Genomic DNA, 26,590 nt, shown 5'->3' with positions numbered 1-26,590 from the left:
GGCCCAGAGTTGCCGGCTTTGTGACATTGTAGGAGATTAAAACGTCAGTTTTAGGGAATAAGTCGCGTAGAACTTTAAAGATCTCTAACGTTTTGGCAACTACTGCAGTTGCCTTATTCCCAAAAGCCGAAGTTATAAATTGAGTTCGAGCCGCGAAAACTTAATGCAAGAAATGTAAATGTATTTAATGATGATTCGAAGACACCTGGAATATACGAATTACTAAGCCGATGGGTGGTTAATTAAATCCATTGGGCAAACTTACAACAGAATCACAAATAAATCAACATTGCCTTGCTTCTACTCTCTCCGAAATTTTAAATTCCCCCCTCCCCCAAATTTCCCTACACACCTCCTGAAACCTCAAAATAATTTCTAACGTGTACTTAGGTCACTTCTACCCTGTTAACATTATTATAATCAGAATAATGACCCATACGCACAATACAGTTGCCACATTTGTAACATCTTGGACTTCGATTTAAGAGCCAACTTTCTGTGACGTCAGTGAGGCAATCCTCCAGTAACAAGAATAGAAACACAGATTCAGGCGTCAGAACACGTCTGAAACTCGTCAGGAATATAGGACCACAGACATAATGAGGTATCACGTCCACTGTGAATACTACAATAACATTAATTAAGAAAAGGAATCAAGAAGTTTTACGAACTGCAGGCTGTTTCTAGGTAAGAAAACAAAAGTGTCGTAAGAAACAAGGGAAGGATTTTGAGAGTAATGGAGTGTAAAATTGCATGGCTAGTCTTATCCAAATATTTAACCCATTATATAACCTTCCATGTCAGTGTTACTCTCTTCTTGAAAGTTACAAAACACTTCAGGCAAGATTTTACACGCCACAGGAGTAATAAAAATGTATCAGTATTAAACGAATATTCATTAAGACACTTAATACTTAATTTTCTAACCACTATAGTAGAACAATCGTCATAAAGACGCATTCGACATCTCCAACTCCGTACAAATCTCAAATATCAAATAAATACATGTATTTTATAATGTAGTTAATCTCTTTCTAAGTTAATGTAGTTTGTGAACGAGTGGGGACCAAACCTCAAAAGTTATTATTCACAAACTGAAAACATTGGGGAAGTAACACAGTGAACACGCTAGAATTGTTATGCTACACGTAAGTTTAAGCATTAGATAGTTCATGCATTATACTTCTCCACGCTAAACGCGCTTTATTTTGAAATAATTTGTCATGGCGCACGAATAACCGATGTCTAAAGAGTTCTGAAGTCAGACAGAGACTAGATTAGAACAGAATGTGGGACCAACTCGATGACCGACCCATACCAGCCACTCGTTGTAAATTTCTTTTCCAGCGTCCTGAGTACCCTGTTTTCAGACATCCCTCAATCTGTGTTCTGAGAGAGAGACTTCAAGACTATACAAGGTAACAGGTAAAACTGTTTGTATACTATTTTAATATTTATGTTTTTAGATAGCACACAGATAGACAAAAAAAACTACACACTTCTCGGTAGCAAGAATTTCCCGAATTTATCCCGCTTTTATTTTTTTAAAAAAATTAATTATGATTTCTTACCGTCGTTCCCAAATATTTGAAGTCGGGAATATTTTCGCGGTATTTATTAGCTTCCTTCATATGAAGATTTTGTCTGGTTTTGTTTATTAATAGCTTACTTAACATCAAGCAATTATGATCTGTAGGAAGCGATGTAAATGTTTAATGTATTCATAAGCCTTAAAGCCACGAAGGGACTTTGCCCCACAGCCTGGCCTGTGAGTTCAATATTGACAAATATCGGCTCATTTTTGAAAAGGTGGATGACAGACTGATAGCTATGATAACTTCGTTTTATTAGGAAAATAGCAGTATTCGAAAAACATATTTTGCCTGTAAGAATGGAATTAGAAATTCCACACCTTACTTCAGCACTCGATCGAGACGAATGACAAGGAAAAAAGTCCGGTAAGAAATAGAATGTTACCACTATCACAATGAAAAGAGGACATACATTTCGCTAGGCTACCATCAATAAGACAAAAGCGGAGACGAAATATATTTTCAGTGATATCACCATAGAAATCTCCAGTACAGTATCCTGGACGAAACTGTGCGTTTCGCCTGCGACACTAGTTTGTGTGTGGAAGGAAAACAAACGCTTATACTATGTAAATCAAAAACATTACCGAAATACCGACATAGTAAGAGAAGCAGCGAGATACAAATTACTGCTGCTGTAAAATGTTTATTGCATCGTATCTCTGTGCTGGTGTTGCTGATGGTGGCAGGAAATTGGATAAAAAGTGTGAATATAGAGAGGCTTACAGCGACATGTCGTTCGTATCAAGTTTCACAAAAATAGGTCAAACAGTTGTCGTTTAACATTCATTTAAAAATAAAGTAGATTACATATGGAACTCAGCAGTCCTATTAATGACTCTGTTTTCTTACACATATTAGGCTATAGCCTATAGCTAATAGCTCACTCTTACCGCGGACGAAATTCTGTTATCAATTCGATGTTCGACAGTAAGGTATCGATCATTGCGTGATATTTTGAAAATTTAGAAAGGTCGTTTTACCAATGTTTTATTAGAATTGTGAGTGGAACCGTAGCATTAACTCCAGAAGTTCCTGGAAAATAAAAGTTATGTGAATCCCAAAAGAAACTGCGTGAACATATGGGAGTAATATCACGTGACAATCACGATCTGAACGTATAAACCCAGGGCACAATTCTCAAAACAAGACATTGCTGTCACAAAAACCGCAATTCAAGACCAGAAAGAAACTGGAAGGCAGATGCAGGCACAAAAACATCATGAAGTCGCCGACAGATTTCGAAAGCGACTTTTCTTCAAACGAGTCTGAGTTCTAGACTCAGATAAGATTTAGCTGTACCAGGCTTTCTGAAGGGTATCCCATTACTTATAAATTTTCATCACATTTTCGTTCATGTAAGAGCGATAAAACATGTGAGCTTTATAATTCACATTTCGGTAGGTATTATTATGCTGATCAAATCAAGGATGATTATATGGACCTGGCATGTAGAACACATGGAAAATATTAGAAATGCGTAAGGAATTTTAGTAGGAAAACCTTATAGAAGGCAGCGTTTGGGGCACCAAGATGCAGAAAAGATTATAACAAACTGAACATAAATGTATACGATGTGAGACTGTGGAATGGATTCAGCTGGGTCAGAACAGTGCCCAGTAATAAATCATGGGGGACTATCTGAGAAACTATCATCTTCTCAAAAATGACTGTGCTCCGTGAAGTTATTATCTGTTACCACGTTTCCTTTTACATATTCACCCGGGAAGAGCTCTCCAGATACTTCAGACAGATCAAACTACGAGTTTGTCCTCAAATTACTGACTTCCTCAATTAATCAACAGCTTTCCGAAAGAATGTAAGATTCTAAACAGATGTGGATAAATTAATAGATACAAATGTCTGTCTGAAATTTAATGCATGAACATTTGTACCGCTGACGGGGATAACAATAATCTTTCCCCTGACCTAAAAGAAGTGCATGTATCTCTGGTGAAATTATAGGCTACGTATGCCTACTACCATATCAAATGTGTATTCACCGAGTAAACAGGAAGATTGAATGTCAGCCAATTGTGTGCTGCGACATGCATAAAAATATATGTCCAAGGTCTTCAGTACTTTTTGGGGAGATCTAGACTTGCGTAGCGAATATACAGACAAACGAAAGAGAATTTTTTATATTGGAGGCGTAGTAAAATTGTTGACTATGTGTTCGGAACCTTTCTGGACTAACAGGAGAAACGCAGTATTTCATTTCAGGCTGCAGTATGTGCCCGAAATGACTATAAACAAGCTAGGAAATGTAGGGATAGCTCTCTTGTTGCTCGATTTTCAATTCGTGAATGCCAACGCATAAGACGTGGAGCGGAGAAGCAAGGACGTCCAGTATAGAAGCTGACCAAATCAGAAAACCACAATCTACATGCTCCCTGCCTAAAGAATCTAATACTGACAAAGTCAGAGCAATGGCTGTAGAGTTACGTGCATAGAACCGTGACATATTTAATTTAATTTAATTCTCTCGAAAACCGTTAAAACTTGTAGGAAATATGTATTGGACATAAAATGAGTGTTTTGTTGGAAACTTTTTGGCTTCGATAAATATTTAGCGAGTTACGCTTCAAATGTCCGCAAGAAAACATACAGGTATCAAGCAAAACGTCCGTTATTTTTCTCCCATTTTAACCAAAATAAAACACTGTAAACGAATTTTAGTGAAATTACCCAATATCAACTCAAATAAAAACCCATTCCGCGGTTCTCGGGTTGTAGCTGAAGGACAGATGGAGCCGACAGCTACATGCAATTTCATTTTGAAGGCGCCTAAACATGGCACTCGACTGCTTAATTTCTTTTTGTTTACATGCATAAAAATCATTTACAAAATGTCACATCTAAAACGGTCACTGAAAGCGACTCATCTGAATCTGTGAAAACACACAAACGATATTTCACATATCGATATGTAAGAATAAAGAACGGGGGGGGGGGATTTTTTCCCTGTACTGAATCCCGACATCTTGGTCAAACACAGAAATGCATATTGTTATAAGTCCTAGAACCTTCAGATCAATTTTCTGGAATATTGTACTGTCTTAACAAAAGACCAGATCCGATTCCCCGTGATTCTTCAAAGCGAGAATTTTAAAATGATTCGAAAATAACGAATACAGTAGCACATTTCGAAATTAAGCAAACCTAAAAGTGGTATTCCATACCAGAGTACATATATTTTGCACATGCGCCTTTTGCACCGAGCTACGACGACTGTTCCTAGATATATGTACGTATATTACATGTCAAAAAAGCTTTCGGATTCAGTCAGCTAACAATTTGGTCTTAAAGCGATTGCTCTGATAACGCTACTCTTAAATTAATAGTCACTGTTATTTGTTCAGTATTATGGTGCAGATAAGAGTGAATAGTGAAGCCAGCAAAATAAAATTCCAGTACCACTTTTACCCAACTACAATCCTTATGCTTTCGGATAATGTATAACTGGGCCGTCATAGCCGTCTGCTTCATGTCTTCAACAACTTCAAGAATATAAAAGAAATATTTTACGCGTGGAAGATCTACACTAAAGACTACTGGCTGAATTTAATTTTGGTCGTCTAATTTCTCATTAGGCTCAAGTGGATATTCTATTAATTTTCTCCGTCTCTCCAACCCCCTTAAAAAGACACATAGATCAAAATATGTTTCAATATGATTAATAACAAAATACACAAAATATTATTCGTGTCTTGATAAGGCCTTATCAGTGATGAAATCTTATGTATATTTGAAGATGAAAATTCCATATTGCTATCAGACCACGAGACCTGTTTCCGTTTCATACCATATCTTCAGTGATCAATAGATCTGAATCTATATTAAATTAACATGAAGACAAATGATGAATGCAAAATCGTAAAGAACGCAACAGGAAACTCTTGGAGTACTTTACCATAGTCGTAATGCAATGTCCTTGAGGGACGCACGCCCTTGGCCCCGATTAGCTGTGCTTGTGCGCAGTAACACAAGACACACCAACAGATGGGAAATACGTATAATTATATCTAATCATATTATATTATATCGGTATAGTGACTGACTACGAACTGGACAACCGGGGTTCGATCCCGACAAAGACAAAATATTTTTCCCCTAGCCTCTGAGTCTAGGCTGGTTTTTGGACCCACCGAGGTCCCTAACCAATTGGTACCGGGATCTTCTCCCTGGGGTTAAGGGCGGCCGGGGCGTGACGCTGACCACTCACCCCCATCTAGTGCCGGGGTTGAAAATGAGGAGCTATTCAAGCGTGTAGCAGGACATCTTCAGGTTTTTATGCATAATTTTCTCCAACCTACCGTTATTTCACCTTCCCCACTTCTAAATAATCTCCTCAGCACTTATCAGACCTCACCTAGATCAGTGTTTCTCAACAAGCAGCCAGCCAGTACGTTTTGGACAGCCCGTGAACATTTTTGTATTAGTCTCCTGCTTAAAAAATTTACAGCCTAAATTAAATGTTTATTTCGAGTAAATAATTAATATAAATAAGAAATCAACAAATTTCCTAAACAAATTATTAGCAGGTTAATATGTAAACCTGTTAAGCGACAGTACGTCAGCAGCGTTATGAATGAAATTTGAATTTATAACCTGGCGGCCCGAGGTCGATAATAAAAGATTAATGCGGTCACAGATATTTAAAAGTTTTTTTGATTTAAAATAGCATTACCAACAAGCTAACAACCTTGCACCGGAAAAAGGAAGATGTTTCGAAACCTCAATCAAAGCCTCGGACAGACGGACCTAACAGCCGAATGGAAGAGGAGGACTGAGGAGGCCATGGACCGAATACGGACCGGAGAGCCATAGAAGAAAAAGAACATTATCTTAGGTCTCGTAATACAATACATCATCAATATCGTTTGATCTAGAACGATACTATAAGCAGACAAAGCGAACTGAAGCTAATTAGCACGCACACCGTATTCCCTGACGTCGCTGTAAATAAGCGGAATCGTGAATCATGACGAAGACGAAACTGGAATAATATTTCCGGAAAACAGCCTTTGTCAATAAAACCCCCCTCCTGCCCCACCCCCCGCCCAGTGGGCATTTAAACCAGACCAGAATCATCAGTTGTTACACTTGCGTCCGCAAATCGGCAGTAGGAACTTCGAAGAAGTGCCAGGAGCAGTGGTGAGTGAACTGTCATGGTTTAATATTTTATTATGAGAATAAGTTCAAGTGGGTTATAGTCACGAAATCTGCTGAATAGTAACCAAAGTAGTTGAATCCTGTAATATTATTCTAACACGCACACAAAAATACAGCGAATTTCCCTAAGAATATATTTCTTTGAGTTTACGTGTTTGGCCTGTATTATATAAATAAATTTTCTTTCAAGATCAGAAAATGACGAGAAATTTTGACTTCTGATCAACATAGCGCCAATTGCATTCTATCTTATTCGAACATGAAGTTGACTGTCTTCTGGGTTGTAGCGCCGTGCAGTCTGGTAGAAGTTTGCTGACGTTTCAGAGACACTCGCTGCCTCCATATGAAACGTCGGTAAACTTCTACCAGACTTCAAGGCGCTGTAACCTAGAACACAGTCATCTTCATACTCGCCACTGTAGAGAACGTCAAATATTCTTCGGACACCTGTGCTTAATTTTTGAAATCGGAAAAAGAATTAGTTTGCTAAGGTTTGACAAACCCTGGAAAATATGTATTTAATTTTGTAATTTACCATATGATTTACTATGTGCCACTGAGTACGTATTTGGACACCATTGTGCCTAATTTTCGAATATGAAAAACCAGTATTTCCTCCATTTGTAATTAACACTGTCTTGAAAGCTCATTTGTATGAAAATTTACGTGTTACCCAGGGGTTTTCCTAACTGAAAACCACGACAGACAGACAGACCTCTCACTTCACAGTAGCCAGGTCCTCGCTTTGATATCATGTGCCGTGCGTCAAACAATGTTCCTCTTAGTCGGAAGGCACAGTGGCCGGCTGTAATGACACGGTTTTTATGATCTTCAGTCACTCCAAACGCGTTGGAATAATAACTAGGCCACACCGGCTTATTTCCAAGCCCTTCCGAATTCACAATAAACATTCATCCTCACTTTGAGAAAGCATTATGAAATATCAGTCAGTTCGATAATGAGAAATCCATCCTCGTTCTCACCGCCGTCAGAACCTCGAACCCTACTTTGAAAATAACATCGCCATTGCTCGTGATTGTTGCATATTCCATCAAAATATTTCTCACAGTTCTGCTCCTGTTGTTTCTTGCGAACGATGGATGGCTCGTCATTCATTTTTACAACTCGTACCATGTGCCAGATGTTGTTTCATACTTACACTGTTTATCGTCTAAACATATAAACGATAAAGTTCTAAAACAGTTGTATCAATGAACGAGTGCTATAGATCAGTCTAAAATATGTTTATCGCAAGTATAGTGTATCTTGTCGCCTTGGTGGGAGACCGGTTACAGCGTGAAAAGAAAGTACAGCTTTCAATCACACCGTAAAAGTTAGCTCTGCGGTAACTCGCCTATTTTAATGGGTTATGTTCGTGGATCAAATACCAGAACCTTTCTATTTCAAAATTGTTTGCCGGAAGCTTGCAGCTGTATTACACACATTTTCTTGACTTCTAGTCGCACTGTGAAGGCCTTACGAAGAATTCCTTAGTGACTGAGATTTTGCTGTGGAATTTACTCATGAATCAATCTTTCGCTGAAAAGATGTTATTGTATCCATCTTACCTCAGTTCGAACACCGGCTGAGAACAAAATAGTTTTACCCCAGATGGCAGACTGGAATTTTTTTTTGCAAAGTCTAATGTTTCGAAAGATGGTGAAATATCTCGACATTATTATTCATTACTATTGTAGACACTTGCCATCCTCTTCGGTTTTTCAAAGTCGACCGTTTTGGAAAAAAGCTGTTTCCTTCATCATATGACTGGCAGGATGGTTCCTACTCTGACAAATCTGAACGAGAGTCTCACGTTGTGCCAGAATAAACCATTATGGAAGGGCGTGGGGAAAACGTATAATTAAAATACTGCTCCTAAATGGTTTAAACATTTAGGAATACTGATAACAAATGTACAAAGAGGAGGAATTTTTTTCCGGATGCAAACGAATTTTGTGAGATATCGTTCCAGAGAGTTTTTTTAAACTAAAACGGGACTTGAAGATGGCTGTTTTCTGGGTTGTTGCGTCGCGTAGTCTAGCCTTGAAGATGGAGACAGCAAGAACCTCTGAAACGTCAGTAAACTTCTACCAGTCTACACGACGCAACAACCGAGAAGATAACCATCTTCATTCTCGGTGCCGTATGAACCTGAAATCTCAGCTTTTTGAATGTGCGTCACACAATCGATGAATTCCCTTCGCTCCTGGATTATGTAATACTACCGGAAAGTAATGTCTCATGAGTGGGAGATTTTTTTTATTCTTCGGAGAAATATTCAGACTGACGCATGCCGCTCCTGAACAAAAACACTATTTCACGATCAAGGTTGTTTCACGGCCGTCAACACGTACAGCTGTTCACCGCAATGCAGTTAAGTAATTTCATATCACTTCACCCACTCAAGGTTGATAGTATGTAACAAATCTGCTTAGCAAAGCGCTGTTAACTAACGTACGAACCAACCAATCAGTTGCGTAAAGGACATCTTGCCGCCTGAAACTGCATATTTTCATTCATCGAACTGAGCACCCAAAGTTTCATCCATAGCCGTGTTTTTTACTTATAACTCAATTAGCAAAGTTCTTCCTGAGAAGCTGATAATCGCTCAGCAGGTCAAGAAATGTCCTTCCTTTTATGTACAGAATAAATCTAAGCGTTTTCAAATATTTGACAAAAACTATACGGCATACAAAAAATTACACCATTGGAAAGAAAACTTCCAACAACGGTCACTACTGTTGAAATGGCAATAAAACGGCGTATTAACCAGAGAACGCGTCTTTTGTGCTCGAGCTGCAGTCCACAAAGTCTGAGATGCTGTTCAACGAGGTTTTCGGAGAAAAATCCATAAAAATCCTCCATGTGCTAATTCAATTCACTTTCTCGGGTCGAGTCGCCGTTCAACTGTCATGTTACATGTAACAGTTGTGCTCCTAGTGACCGTACGTAACTTCTTTTACGTTTTTTAAGTTATTTCCAATGGTGTAGGTGTCATGTCTGTATGCCGTTTAAATTTAGTTACAAAAATATCTGAATCCGCTTACATCATTTGTGTTTACACTGTATAATGTAAACACAACACGTAAAGGCAATAAAAATCTTGAATGTAAATATCGAGAGTTATCTTTCTTGCATACTTTACACTGCAGTACACAGTGTCGTACGTTGAGCTGGATTTTATGTTCCGTTTAGCCTTCGTAACGATAATGCAACTTTCCAAATAAACAAACTCCAACAACTGCAGCTGTTCACTGCTGATATTCATTACAGTTAATGGCAAGTGGCGTGTGAAGTTAAAAACAACTGGCATTGGTGAACGACTAACATGCACCGACAGTAACATAATTCCGTTCCTCGCTAATGGCCTGAGCGAAACTTTCCCCCCTCCACCAGTCATGGCACAGCATAAATAGAATGTCTTATGGCCGTTTTGTCAGCTTCAGGTGTTAGTTAGTATGGAATAAGGCGAAAGCTTAGCATACGCAGTCTACGTCAACATATGTACTATTCCTATTTAAAAAGGAGGGACTGACGAAAACAACGAAACCCACCACAGCCGTAATTCAAAATCCGGTACTTTCCGAATACAGGTCAGACAAAATGCTGCTTGAAAAATCTGCACGGTAATGAAGGCTTTGTTCCCTTGTTCCATTACGTGACAGAAAAGATACGTAACACTGGCAAAAGTAAGTGGTTTTTGTAGTACATGATGTGCATTCACAAAAAGATAGAGATCTAAATTGAAATGTAAAGGATATATAGTCCCGTTACACCCAGCTGTGGATAATGAATGGTTTTTGAGTTTGGATTGATGAAGAATAATACGACAGAATTATAGAGACCAGACGCTTTCCTCGCTGGCTTGGTGCTGAAGCTGTAACAAGTCAGGGACCCACCTGGGCGTGTTACGAAGTCAAAAACCGAGAGCGGAAATGTCTGCGGTCATGAACCAAGTGCACGTTTCCGATAATTACACTAAACAGCAGCATATGAACAACTGGCGTCTTTCCATCCACACAAAGAGACATGTTATCGTGAAGTTGAAAAATAAATTGCAAAACACGAAGTCTCAATTGAGAGCACTCATTTTCCAAAACGGTTAACGAGTCCAAATAGTGTGGGCAAACACTTCTTTAGCACTTTTCTACGTTGAGTGTGATGCAGTGTGTGTTCAAGACGTTTCTGGTGTCCTTTTGGCGTGACAATGTGAGTTCCAAACGACAAGCTTACTTCCACCTGCACTATTTATTATTTTATAACCCAGTACACGTGGCAGCTAATGCAACAAGCAGGGAAACTAATGCTTTGAGACTATGGCAAAAATATTGGATGTTCCTCGAAATTATCTGCTAGGTAATGTATACATATACAAAGAAATTTGTAATTTCCATTTAACGAGTCTTATTGTCTGAAACGCTATATAAACTTACGGATATTTGCTGTGGTCTAAAGGGGTACAAAACCGTAGAATCCGTAACTTGGATTAATATGATTTTACATTAAACGTTTTTAACATATAAAATTCACAAGCACATTCTTTTCTTGCACATAATTGACACAGCAAATAACTATAATAATTGCGCATATTTTGAGGGGCTGGGATCACCGTTAACTGAATTACAGTGTTTTTTTAATACGGCTTCTCCCTGGCGAAAAAAATGAAAGTCAATTAATGGGATAACACAAAATCAAATGGACTAAAATCGGTCATATTTTCATATAATCTTTGATTTTTACAGCCCTCCTCGTTTATATGTTCATATATTAAACGCCGAATGCATATTCTCATATAAGCATGCAGTATTTAATACTTATGCCAAACTACTATGGTTTCTAGGGTCTTAACACTGAAACATTGGTACCTTATGTATCTGGCATGAGATCCTACTTCTGTATTTAAATGGAATGAATGTATGGCTTCGATAAAATCCGTAATAAATATTATTAAAGCAATATCTGGTAGGAGATGAAATGTAACTTTCTTGATCAGACTCAACTGAATTTTTACTAATCCGGTTTGGATTGTTTGGGAAATAAATTTTCCCGAATAATCCGCAAACATGAAAGAAAAACACGCAAATGTTAACACATACATAAGTTTATTTACAGACATTCGCTACTTAAATGTTTAAAGGTTTACTTTTAACATGAAAGATTTTATATAAAATTTAACACAACATAAACCAACTATTTTAAAAAATAAATGATTGTAACGGATTGTAATAACGTCCCGCTGAGAATTTTTTGTTTTAGCAACTACTGATTTATGTTAATACATTAAATAATTTCATTTTTGTATTTATCCCTTTATTTTCAAACGTTCTAACGTTTACAACAAATTTTCTAAATTAATTTTTGTTTAAAATAGATAGACTCCGATTAATCCGCCCCAGGATAATGGGGAGTTTACTGCACATATAATATGAGGCAAATTCATATCAAGAAGGGAGCAAACATCCATTTCGGGTTATTCTTCTAGAAATTGTACTTCCGGGTTCAGAAACATCGCTCAAAAAGCAACGCACTGCTACTTCATAAAGTTATGAATAATATATGAAGGCTACAGGCCTAAAATGATACTTTCATAATATATAGTATTAAATAATGTATATTTCTGTATAAGACATTTACAAAATGTTAAAATTTTCCATATCACATGGGCCTACAGCAAAACACATGTGGTAGGAGGCTTAAACGGCCTTATATAGATCGTGGGTTCGAATCCTGCTTATGGCATGGCTGTTTGTCGTCTTCTGTGTCGTGTTTTGTGTAGGCAGAGTCCTGGCGACGGGCCAATCCTCCGTCCAAGGAGTCCTACTAAATCTGAACGGATATGTAGTTGAAAAAGTTTAATCCACAAAAAAACAGAAGAATAATAATGAAATATTAAACGGAAGATTCCATATAAGTAAGAATTTTATTACGGCAATTTTATCGACAAAAAGCAGGTATATAAATAAAGTTGTCTACTGCAAAGCGCTGAAAGTCGCATGCGAGGAACAAAGATAGCCAATATCAACACAGGACGGGGGGAACAGTAGGTGAGTGGAAAAGTACTAGAGGTAAAAGTGTTCTTACACGTATTAGCCACGTGTTACAAAATATAAATAGACGCGTGTGGGCCGATAGGGAGGTCTATGTAACAGTCGTTTTTCCCAATACATTACACGTGTTCTGATGTGTATGTGTTGGCTTATATCCGTACATTCTTTCATATGTGATATTACTTCCAACTCCTTCTCGAAGGTATCACCACCTTGTCGAAGGCAATCTGCCGGGTGAGGAGGCTTGCGTGCTCAAATGACCCTTAGGGCTATGCCGGCCTGAGCTTCGGCTCATGGTAGGGTCACCCAAGCCGGACAGGTCTAAGGAGATGCGCTAGACTAAGAGTGATACCCTGGTCCTCCAGGTTGGGGGTTGGGTGTAGGGCTAACAACCTTTCACCTTTAAAAAAAAATATGTGTTACGAAAAAATCAACCAAGCCTCGGATCAGGACGGACTCTTTGGCACGACCACGGCAATTGAAAAAGGACATGAGATTTGGTACCTGGAACATTAGGAGCCTCTATAGGGCTGGGGCACTGAAATCAGTGTGTAGGGAATTAGGGAATTATAAGTTAGACTTAGTGGCAGTGCAGGAAGTGCGATGGGAGGGGGAGGGCACGATCCCAGTGGACAATTTTACATTTTTCTATGGAAAGGGGAATGACAATCATCAGCTAGGGACGGGTTTTTTTGTTCATAGCAGAATTAGGGCAGCAGTTAAGAGAGTAGAATTTGTTAGTGACAGGTTGTCTTACGTAATTTTGGAAGGACGTTGGTGCGACATCATTGTCCTTAATGTTCATGCCCCAACTGAAGACAAAAGCGATGATATCAAGGATAGCTTTTATGAAGAATTGGAATCAGTATTTGATACATTTGGCAAGTATCACATGAAAATTCTGCTAGGAGATTTCAATGCAAAAATTGGGAGGGAGGATGTCTTCAAACCCACAATAGGCAGCGAGAGTCTCCATGCACTTAGTAATGATAATGGCGTCAGAGCAGTGACCTTCGCTACGTCAAAAGATTTAATTGTAAAAAGTACAAAATTTCCACACCGTGATGTTCATAAATACACTTGGACTTCCCCAGATGGCAGAACACACAATCAAATAGATCATGTTTTAGTAGATAAGAGAAGGCAGACAAATGTAATTGATGTGAGATCATTCAGAGGAGCAGATTGCGACACTGATCATTATCTGGTGGTAGCAAAAGTGAGGGAGCGGCTTTCAGTAAGTAGACGAACTAAACAAAATTTTGACACAGAAAGATTTGATTTGAAAAAATTAAGTGAGGGAGAGGCAAAGGAACAATATCAAGTTGAAATTTCGAATAGGTTTCAAATTTTAGAGACAAATGAGGATAATGAAAGTGTGGACATCAACAGGGAGTGGGAAAATGTCAGAAACTGCATCAAAATTTCAGCAAAAGAGAAACTAGGATACTACAGGAGAAAGCAAAATAAACCGTGGTTTGATGAAGAATGTTCAAAATTAATAGATCGAAGGAAGCAAACAAAATTTCAATGGTTGCAGAACCCAAACAAAACAAATGCGGATAATCTATGTAACGTGAGACGTGAGGCTAGTAGAACCTTTAGGACTAAGAGAAGGGAATACCTGAAGGGCAAAATTGCTGAACTTGAGACAAATAATAAGGAAAAAAACATCAGAGACCTGTACAGAGGCATTAATAACTTTAAGAAAGGATATCAACCCCAGACTAATTTGGTAAAGGATGATAGTGGCAATTTGCTTGCAGATCCAATAAAAATTGTGAATAGGTGGAAAAATTTCTTTAGCGAGCTCTTAAATGTTCATAATACTGGTGATATTAGACAGATTAAAATGCATACAGCTGAACTGTTGGTGCCAGAACCTAGCTTAGATGAAGTGGAACTAGCCATTGGGAAGTTGAAAAGTTATAAATCTCCAGGAATTGATCAGATTCCGGCCGAATTAATTAAAGCAGGTGGCAAAGGGTTGCATATGAGGATCCATAAGCTTATTCAGTTAATTTGGGATAAGGAAGAGATGCCACATCAATGGAAGGAATCCATAATTATTCCTATTTATAAGAAGGGGGACAAGACTGAGTGTGGTAATTACCGAGGAATATCGCTGCTATCAACCTCATACAAAATTCTATCCAACATTCTTTTGGCAAGATTAACCCCATATGCGAATGAAACTATTGGGGATCATCAGTGTGGGTTCAGACGAAACAGATCAACGATTGATCAGATCTTTTGCATTCGTCAGATACTAGAGAAAAAATGGGAGTTCGGTGGGACTGTACATCAGTTATTTATAGATTTCAAAAAAGCCTATGACTCTGTGAAGAGAGAAGTGCTATATAATATTCTTATTGAATTTGGTATACCAAAGAAGCTAGTGGGTCTAATAAAAATGTGCTTAAATGAAACCTGCAGCAAAATTCGAGTAGGTAAATATGTATCTGAGACATTCCTCATCAAGAACGGTCTAAAACAAGGAGATGCTTTGTCTCCCTTGCTCTTTAACTTTGCGCTAGAATACGCCATCAGGAAGGTCCAAGGTAGGCAGGAGGGTTTGCAATTGAACGGGACACATCAGCTATTGGCATATGCTGATGATGTTAATTTATTGGGGGACGATATAAATACAATAAAGAGGAACGCAGAAGTTTTACTAGAGGCTGGTAGACAAGTGGGGCTGGAAGTAAATTCAGAAAAAACTAAGTACATGTTAGTATCTCGTCATCAGAAGACAGGCGGGCAAAATTATCTTAGGGTAGCTAATAAATCCTTTGAAAGGGTTACAAAGTTCAAATATTTGGGAACAACAATAACAAATCAAAATGATACTTGTGAGGAAGTTAGGAGGAGACTAAATTCCGGAAATGCTTGCTACTTCTCAGTCCAAAATATTTTGTCTTCCCGTCTGATTTCTAAGAACCTGAAAATTAAAGTATACAAAACAATAATCTTGCCTGTTGTTTTGTATGGGTGCGAAACATGGTCTCTCACTCAGAGGGAGGAACACAGATTGCAGGTGTTTGAGAATCGGGTGTTGAGGAGGATATTTGGGCCTAAGAGGGAAGACGATGGGGCGTGGAGAAAACTGCACAATGACGAGCTTAAAAATCTGTACTGCTCCCCCAGTATTGTGAGGGTGATTAAGTCGAGAAGAGTGAGATGGGCGGGACATGTAGCGCGCATGGATGGGACAAGAGGTGTGCACCGGGTACTGGTTGGGAAACCTGAAGGGAAGAGACCGCTGGGGAGACCTAGACGTAGATGGGAGGATAATCTCAGGCGGGATCTATCCGAGATAGGAGTTGAAGGAAACTGGATTTTGTTGGCCCAGGACAGGGTCCGGTGGAGGGCTTTGGTTAATTCGGTGATGAACCTTCGGGTTCGGTAAGCCATCTAGTTAGTTAGTTAGTTATTACTTCCAACTTGTTGTGTAATTTCTTAATAAATGCAACGTTAAACTTTGTCATTCTAATTATCTATTACAGTCTTGACGGTTTCATATTTCCCTTACTTCAACAACGATTACATTAAGTACTAGTCTGACTTGAAAGAAACCCCAAAACACCTGCACAATTATATCGGGGACAGAGCTCAAGTCACGGAATTCGATATCAAAGGATTGGTGAAACCCTCGGTGTGGGAAGACCACCTTCAAAACTGACTCATTTTACTCATGCACACTATGCCTAATTGTCGTACATGATAAAAAAATCGATATAAAAGTGTTGTAGATCCGGAAATCTACTTCCCATGCATACAGTTGGACACCTGAAGGAATTCATTGTGAAGTTGTGGAGGGGTAATAACATCTGTCCACGCGGTCGCGGCGTGATCACCAGTTGGCCTCATGCCCTCTCCTAAGAAGGAACGTTGAGATATAGCGCGGACTTTCTACAGCTGCAGTGTACAAATCTATTGAAGTCATCGCCATGTGAGAGGATTTGTGAATTATACAAAAAGGCAAAAAACACACAGAACAGTGCCTGTGGACAAAGCATTCAGTTGAATCATTGCAGAATATCACTGCTTTAAATTAAAATAAAACAGTGAAACAAAATATAATAATAGTCACATTTTTAACACATTCCATCGCAAGTGACAGCTGTGTTGATGACTGGAAACATACTTTTGAAATGTGTACAGTTGGGCAACAGAAGTTCCTAGCGTCTGAAAACGGGTTTGATAAACTTCTCTAGTGTCAAAAAGTTTTGTTGACGCGTATTACGGCTACGGGTTACATGGCAATAATATCTGTAACACTCAGAAATATTCAGCTGATTCTTTATCAAAGAAAAAATCAAATTCAGAGACAAACAACACTAACATTAAAAGCGTAGCGATACGTTTAGTAGTACTCTAAGCAATTGCTGTGATAAGGACAGTATTTTAGCAACCAAGAAAAACTGTTGTACAATTTTTAAATATCGTGTTTGCAAAAATGGCTATTCTGCGGCAAGGCAAGACGTATTGGATTTTGGCTGTGAAGGATTTCGAACTATCCCTCCAAGTTCCTTCGCTGAACAGTGTACCCGGTAAGAATCATATGTCGCGCTACCAATTTATTTTAATTAAATTAATAATTTTTGCATCAGGCACGCAACATTTTAAATTAATATAGAGTAACGGAACTTAGGAGGAATTTTGTTTAAAACCTAATTACTGTACCTCTGATGAATTTTGTAGTTAATTATTAAAAAATATTTCATATTACTAACTCCATTGTTATATTTTTTACTACAGGATGCTACAAACCAAAATACAGCCATCTTCACAGTATAACATGTTTGAAAGTGACCTGCAAATAAGATGGTATTATTTTAAGGTCATAAAAACAAGTGTATCAAAATATTGTATATTTAATCAGAAAAGGAAACTAAAGATGACAGAACTTGGCCTACCCAGGATATAACAATAATAGTTGTCTTTGGTTTTCATGTTCAGAGTATAATGAACACAACTGGCAGCTAAATCTGATTAAGAATTTTTTAATTTTACCATGATTTAATTGTATTACTAATGCTATATCACAATTGTGATATATAATAAACTAACTAACTAGATAGCTTACAGAACCCGAAGGTTCATCACCGAATTAACTAAAGAAAAATATATGATATAAATTTAAATTTATCATTAGATAATATTAGCTATGACTGATAAGACATAAAAAGAAAGTACATTTAAAGTATCTTTACATGTCACATGTAATTAAATATACATGAACCATAAAGAATAAATAATTTATAATCCCCTTCACCACAGAACAGTATGATAATATTGCACAAAGTTTGACAAGTTTCTTACGGTAACATTTCTGAAGAAGTACATACAAAAATCCCCTGTGCTCTCAGAGGTTCAGGTGTTGTTTAACGCGCAAATGCTGCAACACAGCTGACACTGAAAACCTTATTATGTCAAAAGGGAATGAGTGTCAGATCAGAGTCTAGTAGCAAATTTACTCCCTGTACAGATATGTGTATTTTTCAAAATAAATTATTGAATAATGTATCTTGTTTGCTGTTGCAGGAGGTGTCAAGATGGCTTGTGGCTCTGTTGTGTTGGCATTCCTCCTTTGGACCTCACTTCAATTTGGGGTAAAATTCAGTCTGACATCCCCCACTAACATACAAGCTCTCAATATACCAGCCTTATCCAGAACCTACAACAGCTACAAAACTTTCGCAAGTATGAAATGCATATAAGATTTTGTATTAGTACATTATAATTGTGACTAAGTTAGACTGAATGCAATCTTACTAGTTTGTGGAGACTGCTGAAATTTTAGATACATTTTAGCAACATTTTCCCATATTACATAACTGAGAAGGATGGCCATATTATGTAAAACGTGTTTCTTAGTGAGCATATTTGGAATATTGCAAGACACCCAAACTGCATCTGAGATATGAAAAGGAAATTATATTTCCTTATGTTTTCATGAACTGTTTGTTGTAATGATACTTTTCTTCTTTAGGTTGGCCAATTCTGTACCAACAGCGATCAGAACGTTCCATTCAAAAAGCAACAAAGCTCTCAGGGCTGCCCCACGTTGATGATGAATCAATCAACTTGTCTGTGAAGTTCAGTGAGTCGAATCTAGGCCGTGAAACTCGAATGGAAAACAATTTGATCAGATCAAACACCAAGGTTCGACAGGAAACCCCGCAACATGGCCAACTAATTGAATCTTATCCTTCTGCAGAGGCTCTGAGGCACGGCAAGAACGGACTCATTGCGACCAAAGCGTCGCTCTACATATCACATAAGCATTGCCAATGGTAAGAATGTTAATTGTAACATGTTTAAATATTAAATTTCAATTTTACATTGCAGTTATTGTAAAGGTATTCATTAAAATCCCTGTCTGGCATGTGTTTATCTTATTTTCAAACTATCATGACTGCTTAACCTTTCAGAATTTGACCGATGTTACCCCTCTGAAGTCAAAGCTCATGAAAATAATATTTACAAATGTAGTTGTTACATAAATCAATACACAATGCTTGTCCAATATAACAATCAACTGGTTATGCCGTTGAAGGAAATATCGCTATTTATTCTGAGAATTATATGAAAGACTAAAGTAAATGGAAAAGTTATCCTTATTCTTCTGCTGCTTCTTAAAGTTGAGGGATTAAAAACCGTTTTCCCTAGTGTCTGTTCATGTTTTCATTTTTGCAGGTATGGCGTTGATGATGATGAGTGTGGGGCCTTTGTAATGTCAATGGAGATGAATACAACTTCGCTCGGAGACAAATGTGCGGCTCAGTATAGCAGCAGTGCGTCCTGCTCTGGCAAATACCGCTCTATTGATGGATCGTGCAACCACGAGAATCACAAAGCTTGGGGCAAGGTCCACACCAGCTACCTCAGACTTTTGGAACCTCAGTATGGTGACGGTACGGCATTCTGCTGGCTTTTACATTTTTTGTTCTTCGGCTACCTTCGAGTTAATGCACAAAACATTTTAATCAAAAAACCTGAAGGGAATAGAGCGCTTAAGAGATGCAAGCAAAAATTAGAAGATAATATTAAAATGGTTCTTAAAGAAATAGGGTGTGAGATCCGTCCAGCTCAGGGTAAGATACTTGTGAGTGGTGAAGGAAAGGAAATAATAAGCTTGTTTACAGATAGAATAATTACCTAACTTTTAGCAAACATTTTATCTAAAACATTCAGTGTGACATGGATGTCTTTTAAACCCATACTGTTGAAATATTACAGGTATTCAAGAACCACGCAAACCAGTGCGAGGAAAATCTCTTCCTTCTGCTCGTCTTATCAGTACGGGTATGACAAAAGAAAGTGACTCAGAAGACACCAGCAAAACGCTAAGCTTAGTGCAGTGGACAGAATTCATTGAGCATGATCTTGTTTTCACTCCTGCCACGAGAATGGGTAAGCTTAAAGACTGTTGGAAACACTAATGTTTAATTGTGGGAATACAATATCATACTTAGATACAAATTTGTCATTTTTTGTGTTTATACTAGCAAAAATCAGCCATTTTTCACCTGGGTTTTTCTTAAACTAAAGTGTAGTGAAACAATGAATTTTATCTTTTCATGTGACATTGTTACAAATATACATTCCTGTTAATGAACTGTATTATATATCCACCTTGGCACCCCGTAATTAACACTTTATGAATTAAACAGCTGCCAAGCAATGAATCAGTGTTGGACAATTCGCTTTCATGCCGTAAACTGAACTGGTTAGTCTCTTAGTAACCTAAGCAGAGATGGAGAGAAGTGGAGATTACTGTAAGAAAGGAATTGATTTTATAATGAATACGATAGTGTAACCATTGGAGACTTTTCTTTGCCTGGTGACACATATAAATCAGAAACAATATTAGGAGAATAAGAAGAAGAAGAAATGCTGCTATCACGTTTACTGGATATAACTGCTTGCGTATAGGGTAAGGTCCATACATTTAATGTGGTTATGATTTAAATGATATTGATGATTAATGAGCAGTATTGAAAATATGAGAACATTTTTCCAAATCAGAAAGCCTATAGCACAAGTATTTATGTAACAATGGCATAAGAGTATTAGGTAACAATTTCTTTATCATAAATAAACTACTCAGAAATACTGTGTTGCTTGCAGTGCACAGTGGCAATCCCATTATGTGCTGCAGACAAGATGGAAGCTTCCTGGCACCACGCTACATCCACCCAGCTTGCATGCCAATCAGTGTTCCCAATAATGACCCATTCTACTCAAAGTATCGTCAGCGTTGTATGAACTACGTCCGTTCTCTGATGGCCATGAGGCCTGATTGTCATTTTGGTCCTGCGGAGCAAGTGAGTGTTTTTTTGTGTTATGGTAACTTAATTATTTTCATGTATTTTAATGCAGAATTATTAATGGTTACATTATGAGAAGAATAAACTTTTTTCTTGGCGCAGATTGCTTCGTCAGAAGCAAGGTTCATTATCAGGCTCCCGAGATTCTACCGACGGTCCCTGTCCCGAACTGGATTAATGCAGTCTACATCCTCCCACACTATTTATTTAAGATTGATTAATTTTAATGTTATACTCAATCTACATATGTGCAGGTCTTCCAAGTGGTCCTTTCTGTTAAGGATTTCCATCAAATGTGTAACGTTGTTTGCTACTTAAAATTCTACTTTTGAAACTAGTCTAATATTCTCTAAAAAAATTTCAAAATGAAGTTGTAGTGTGCAAATACGTTCACATTTTTATGCTTTTTATTGCTATAAGTAAATATGTATTTAATTTAGTATAATCTAATTTAATCAGCACTGTTAAATTAATGTTTCAGATGAACCAAGCAACGCACCACCTTGATGGCTCCATGATCTATGGTTCAACTGTTGAAAAGGCATGGGCTCTTAGAACATTTGCAAATGGTGGGCTTTCTGCAGAATTGAAAAATGGGCGTGAATACCTGCCAAGAGCTGACAAACCTCTGCAACAGTGTCAAGTGTCTTCCAACACATCTTCTTGCTACAAAGCTGGTAAGTTAATGGAACCTTGGTTAGTACCTGGCTCTGGCATTATATTGGAAATTAGTTGTGAGCTTTTTCTGCTTCTGAGATTTGACGTTCTCATGGAGGTTAAAATGTTGATATTTGTCAGAGACATCGGTATCTACCCACGAGTCCACACAGTGTTGCGACCCAGAAGACTAATACTGACTCCGCTTTGTTTGTCACTAGGTGACCTGCGAGTGAACCTACATCCTCATCTAGCCATCATGCATACGCTTTGGCTCCGTGAACATAACCGCATAGTTGAAAAGTTGGCACTCTTGAATCCTCATTGGGATGACGACACATTATATCAAGAGGCACGAAAGATTGTAATTGCTGAGATTCAACATATTACTTATGACGAATGGTTGCCCCTCGTACTCGGTGAGTTTCAGCTTTCAGTATCAAAATTGATCTTGAGTTATTGAGACAAAATGACAGTCATGTTTCAGAAATAAACAGACACATGAAGAATCTGATGTCTTCTTTTCAGGTTCCAGATACACAAAGAAACTTGGTTTGCGACTGAGGAAGACTGGATTCAGCAGTGATTTCACTGAAAGTCTGAATCCCAGTGTGTCCAACAGCTTTGCCACAGCTGGTATCCGTTTTAGGTTGTCCATGATGGTTGGAAACATCGGGTAATACAGCACATTAAATCAAGATTAACGCATCGACAGAGCATATTGCTAATATAGTAAATAAAAATATATATTAATTACAAATTACGAGTATTTCAAAGGAATATTTGAAATGGCTTGTGTGCATTCTGAACAAAAGCAGAATATATTGTTATACCACTAATGAAGACATGTTCTTGTAACATAATATGCTGAATATGAATTACTTTTTCCATTCCAAGATTCCTGTACTTCTCCTATTATTGTTCTTTAATAGGAAATTTTAATTTTCTCCTTACAGGCTGTATGATGAAAATCGTAACACAAACAAAAGTCTCCAGTTGAGGAATAATTTTAACCATCCAGAAGCAATCGAGGAATCAGAAAACCTAGATTCCTTGGTTCGTGGCCTTGCTACGCAAACAAGTCAGAAGAGTGACTTATATTATGAAAATGATGTAAGTTGACTTTTATGTAAAGCTGTGGTTTGCTTTAAAATTGACAAAGTGAAGTATTATACACTTTTAATTGCAGGGACTTTACATAACTTTTTTCCCTCAACAGTTGATACAAATGCTCTACAAGGATGATGGTCGGTTTGGAATGGATGCATTGAGTTTGGATGTTCAGCGAGGACGGGATCACGGGTTGCCAGGATACAACCACTATAGAAAACTTTGTGGTCTTCCTCCAGGAAGGAGCTTTGACGGTTTCCTAGACGTCATGTCTAAGTCTGTGAGTAGTGCACTTACTAGTTTAACACAGTGAGATTGGTATTTGTGAGATCTAAGATTCTCATGCACTGAAGATGCCAGTGAGTTCTTCTGGACTGCGATGCTGTTTGGACGTGTAGGTAAAAAGTAAAAAAGTAAAGTTTGTCCCACTCTACGCCATGTAGGCGTTTGGGGTGAGAGGAGGTATAGCTCCTCCCTTCCTTGACCTCGGCACTAGATGGGGGTGAGTGGTCAGCATCACGCCCCGGCCGGCTTTACCCCCGGGAAAGGACCCCGGTACCCATTGTAGAGGAGGCTGGGTGGGCCCCAGAGCCGGTCTGGACGCAGAGGCTAGAGGAAAAATCCTCTGCCCCCGTCAGGGATCGAACCCCGGTCGTCCAGCCCGTAGCTAGTCACTATACTGACTGAGCTATCCCGGCTGCATCTTCAAGGCTGATGATGGAGATGACATATTTCTCCAAAATGTTTATATTTAATAACTAGCCCACACAGCGTTACAATGTAGAGCAACATCAACACAGACGGGCATTTTTCATGCAACAGAACATTTGTAAATATGTCACAAGTGAAAATTATAGTATAATATTGAAAATAGCTAAGGGCCTGTTAAATGAAGGCTGTTTCTTTTTTCCCCCTTAAGAAACTTCTTTCTGAAGAACTCCTATAAAATATTGTTAAAAATGTTAATCCCAAGACTTTTTAAAGATGCATTTCATTGTATTAAAATTGTACTTTGACGTGTGTTACAGACGGTAGCCAAGCTAAAGAGTCTGTATGCCCATCCAGATGATGTGGACCTCTTGGTTGGTGCCATGTCTGAGCATGTGACAGACGACAGTGTGCTTGGTTTTACATTTCGCTGTATTATAGGAGAACAGATGCTCAGAACCAAGAAGGGAGATCGCTTCTTTTATGATGTGCCCAGCCAAGAAAATTCTTTTACCGAAGGTAGGAGGGGACTGTTTAATTGCAACTACAACCTTTCACATTTAATAATTTATTTTCTTATCCTGTTGTAACTGAACTCTTGTTCTAAGAAGGTTTTCCTCCTGCAAAAATAATATAAATTACTTTGTACTTTGAAAACAATTGATCCAAATTTTAAAATGTTGAGCTCTTCGATGCATGATTTGTAAATAAGTCATATACTGACACAAAAAGAATAATAACTATGTCTTTTTCTTCTTACAGCACAACTTGATGAGATAAGGAAGTCAACTCTGGCACGTGTCTTCTGTGATAACGCAGACGACATAAAAATGATGCAGCCAAATGTGTTTGTCAGGCCCTCAAAAAGGTAAGTTTCACAGTAAAGTTTAAACTTTCACATATTACATGTCATTGATGTGGATATAAAAAAGCAAAGTTTTCAAGTTTTAAGGGATGCATCTTGTTGCGTGACTGTCTATCAAATTAAATCAAATAATCAAAAACTGTTGTGTATGAACTGCCAACTTAATAATTAGTTTCAGTAAAAATTTAACATATCTATAACTGGAATTGACATTCCATGAAAGGTTTTGTTAATTACATACTTTTATGAAACTCATTAATTTAACATTTAGTAATACAGGAACAAGTCATATTTTGATATCAGGTGTGTGTAAGATGACACAGTATGAAAATTGCGAGTAGGGTAATAAATATAATTTCGTTCTGTTTCTAGCAATCAGTTGGTATCATGCAGCAGCACAGATGATATTAAACAGCCAAGTCTTTCACCCTGGAAAGAATTTCTGGTAAAAAGTTCATGATCATTTCTGTTACTTTTCTCATAATTTCTGGTGACTGTATATCATTATATCACGAAAGCTGTTTTACTACCTACTGAGCACCGTGTACTATTAAGTCGATACAATGTGGACCACTACCATCTTGGTACTTTGGGTGCAAACACCGCAAATAACAATTTCAATATATATGAAGTGAATAATTAAGTGCTCTTACATATTGGAATGTATTTGTACTTGAAATAATACTCATTGTAAAGCTGGCAAACATGTATATCTGTTTTGGAGTTCTGGGGACATATCAAATTTGGTGACTTGCACATCCCATGGCAAAGAACGAAAACCACAAGCAAGCCTTGTTCACAGAGTCATTTACGTTAATTATAATTAATATTGGAAGTGAAAGACAACATTACGAAAAGAGAAAACAGTTCATTAAATAAAGCGAAATACTCTTGAAATCACTGACAGACAACAAGGAATTCTAAACAGATGTATATTTGTGGAAATTTTTCATCTATTAAAAAAAAATACAATTTGGAAGCTGGCTCTGCTTCTTTCATTAGGAAAAGTGGTGCAGACTGATATTAGTTTTGTCCAACGGACCCGATTGATTTGGTTTATAGTTTCATAGTTTCACTTCTTGATGGCAGCAGAGTCAGAAGAATGACAGAAATGGACATGTAGTTGGGACAAATATGCCAAACAATAAGACTGTGTAAATCTATTAATCTTTATGTAAAGTGCCTATGTTGATGTAACTTGACGTATTCTCGACAAAATGTCGAGCGTTAAAATATCAAACTGTAAAGGGGCTTACACACATTGTGATACTATTTGTGTTTCATGATGCACGTTGTAATGTGTATAGAAACGTATCAGCGAAAGGTAGTAGTGATACATAGCAACTCATCTTTCTGCATCAGTGGTTGTACACTTCGCTTAAACTGATACGACTATCGTTAAGTTGCATCACCACATGTTTGAATGTGTATAAGCCCCTTAAATGGCCGTAAACATTTAATGCAATGCAAATAGAATGTAATGTGATTGTATTTATTATTAAGTGGTAATTGTAGCTCGTAGTGCTTAAATGTGCAGAGTATTCTTACAGCCTCTATTTTGGATTACTTCCAGAGTGTAGATATAAACCAAAGCCAATTAAAATAAATATTCTTTTATGAAATGTGCCATGTACCAACTTTCAGAAATTTAGATTATTATATCATGTCTCAAGACTCAGGGTTTGTAATTTAATAAATTTATTTGTAGGCTGAGGTTAGGAACTTAGAATGTGGTTCAGTAGAAGACAATATTTTTAAAAGAAATTAATAGATCTGTGTGTATTACAGTCTAGTTTTCTTAATCTTTGATGTGTTAATCATAATTATTGCATAAGCGCATATACCTGTATGAGGTTTATAACAACAGGAAAAATGATGAAGTTTACAATGAACAGGTATTGTGATAAATAAAATCGTCATGAAACTTTAACTACATTTACCACAAATGGTGGCGCAAGATTATTTTACGTGACCAAGATGAACAGTGTCTTACGTGAATTACTACTGAGTGAGAAATTTTGTACATAATTTAGGAATGGCATTTCCACAAAAGAAAAACATAAAATGGACCAATTTTAACTTCTGGTATTCTGTATAAGA

The 26,590-nt window shown here is 37.6% G+C and overlaps 2 protein-coding genes across 6 annotated transcripts in view; one reads left to right on the top strand and one right to left on the bottom strand.

Annotated features, from left to right (window-relative positions):
• Window positions 1-26,590, bottom strand: part of LOC110830061 (synaptic vesicle 2-related protein) — a 71,972-nt gene that overhangs the window by 15,230 nt on the left and 30,152 nt on the right. The window lies entirely within an intron of this gene.
• On the top strand, window positions 530-26,420 carry LOC110829979 (peroxidase). 5 transcript variants are annotated; one of them, XM_087343649.1, is made up of 16 exons: window positions 530-687; window positions 1,348-1,418; window positions 6,277-6,749; window positions 18,362-18,520; window positions 18,810-19,113; window positions 19,517-19,734; window positions 20,060-20,233; window positions 20,951-21,147; window positions 21,632-21,827; window positions 22,029-22,226; window positions 22,336-22,483; window positions 22,764-22,920; window positions 23,027-23,197; window positions 23,946-24,144; window positions 24,388-24,493; window positions 24,863-26,420. In XM_087343649.1, the coding sequence occupies exons 4-16, from the start codon at window positions 18,373-18,375 to the stop codon at window positions 24,948-24,950; spliced, it is 2,304 nt and encodes a 767-aa protein (XP_087199775.1). In that variant the 5' UTR covers window positions 530-687; window positions 1,348-1,418; window positions 6,277-6,749; window positions 18,362-18,372; the 3' UTR covers window positions 24,951-26,420. The 5 variants fall into 5 exon arrangements, with proteins under 5 accessions (XP_087199775.1, XP_021919998.1, XP_021919989.1 ...); XM_022064306.2 differs by lacking the exon at window positions 6,277-6,749; XM_022064297.2 differs by lacking the exon at window positions 6,277-6,749 and having other exon boundaries at window positions 1,348-1,425.

The sequence above is a fragment of the Zootermopsis nevadensis genome, unplaced genomic scaffold, assembly GCF_977971745.1.
Source record: "Zootermopsis nevadensis isolate Lab colony 2312 unplaced genomic scaffold, Znev_1.0 Znev_ptg000001l, whole genome shotgun sequence".
NCBI lineage: Eukaryota > Metazoa > Arthropoda > Insecta > Blattodea > Termopsidae > Zootermopsis > Zootermopsis nevadensis.
Note: the sequence above shows the minus strand (reverse complement) of the source record. Positions and strands in the feature narration are given on the sequence as shown.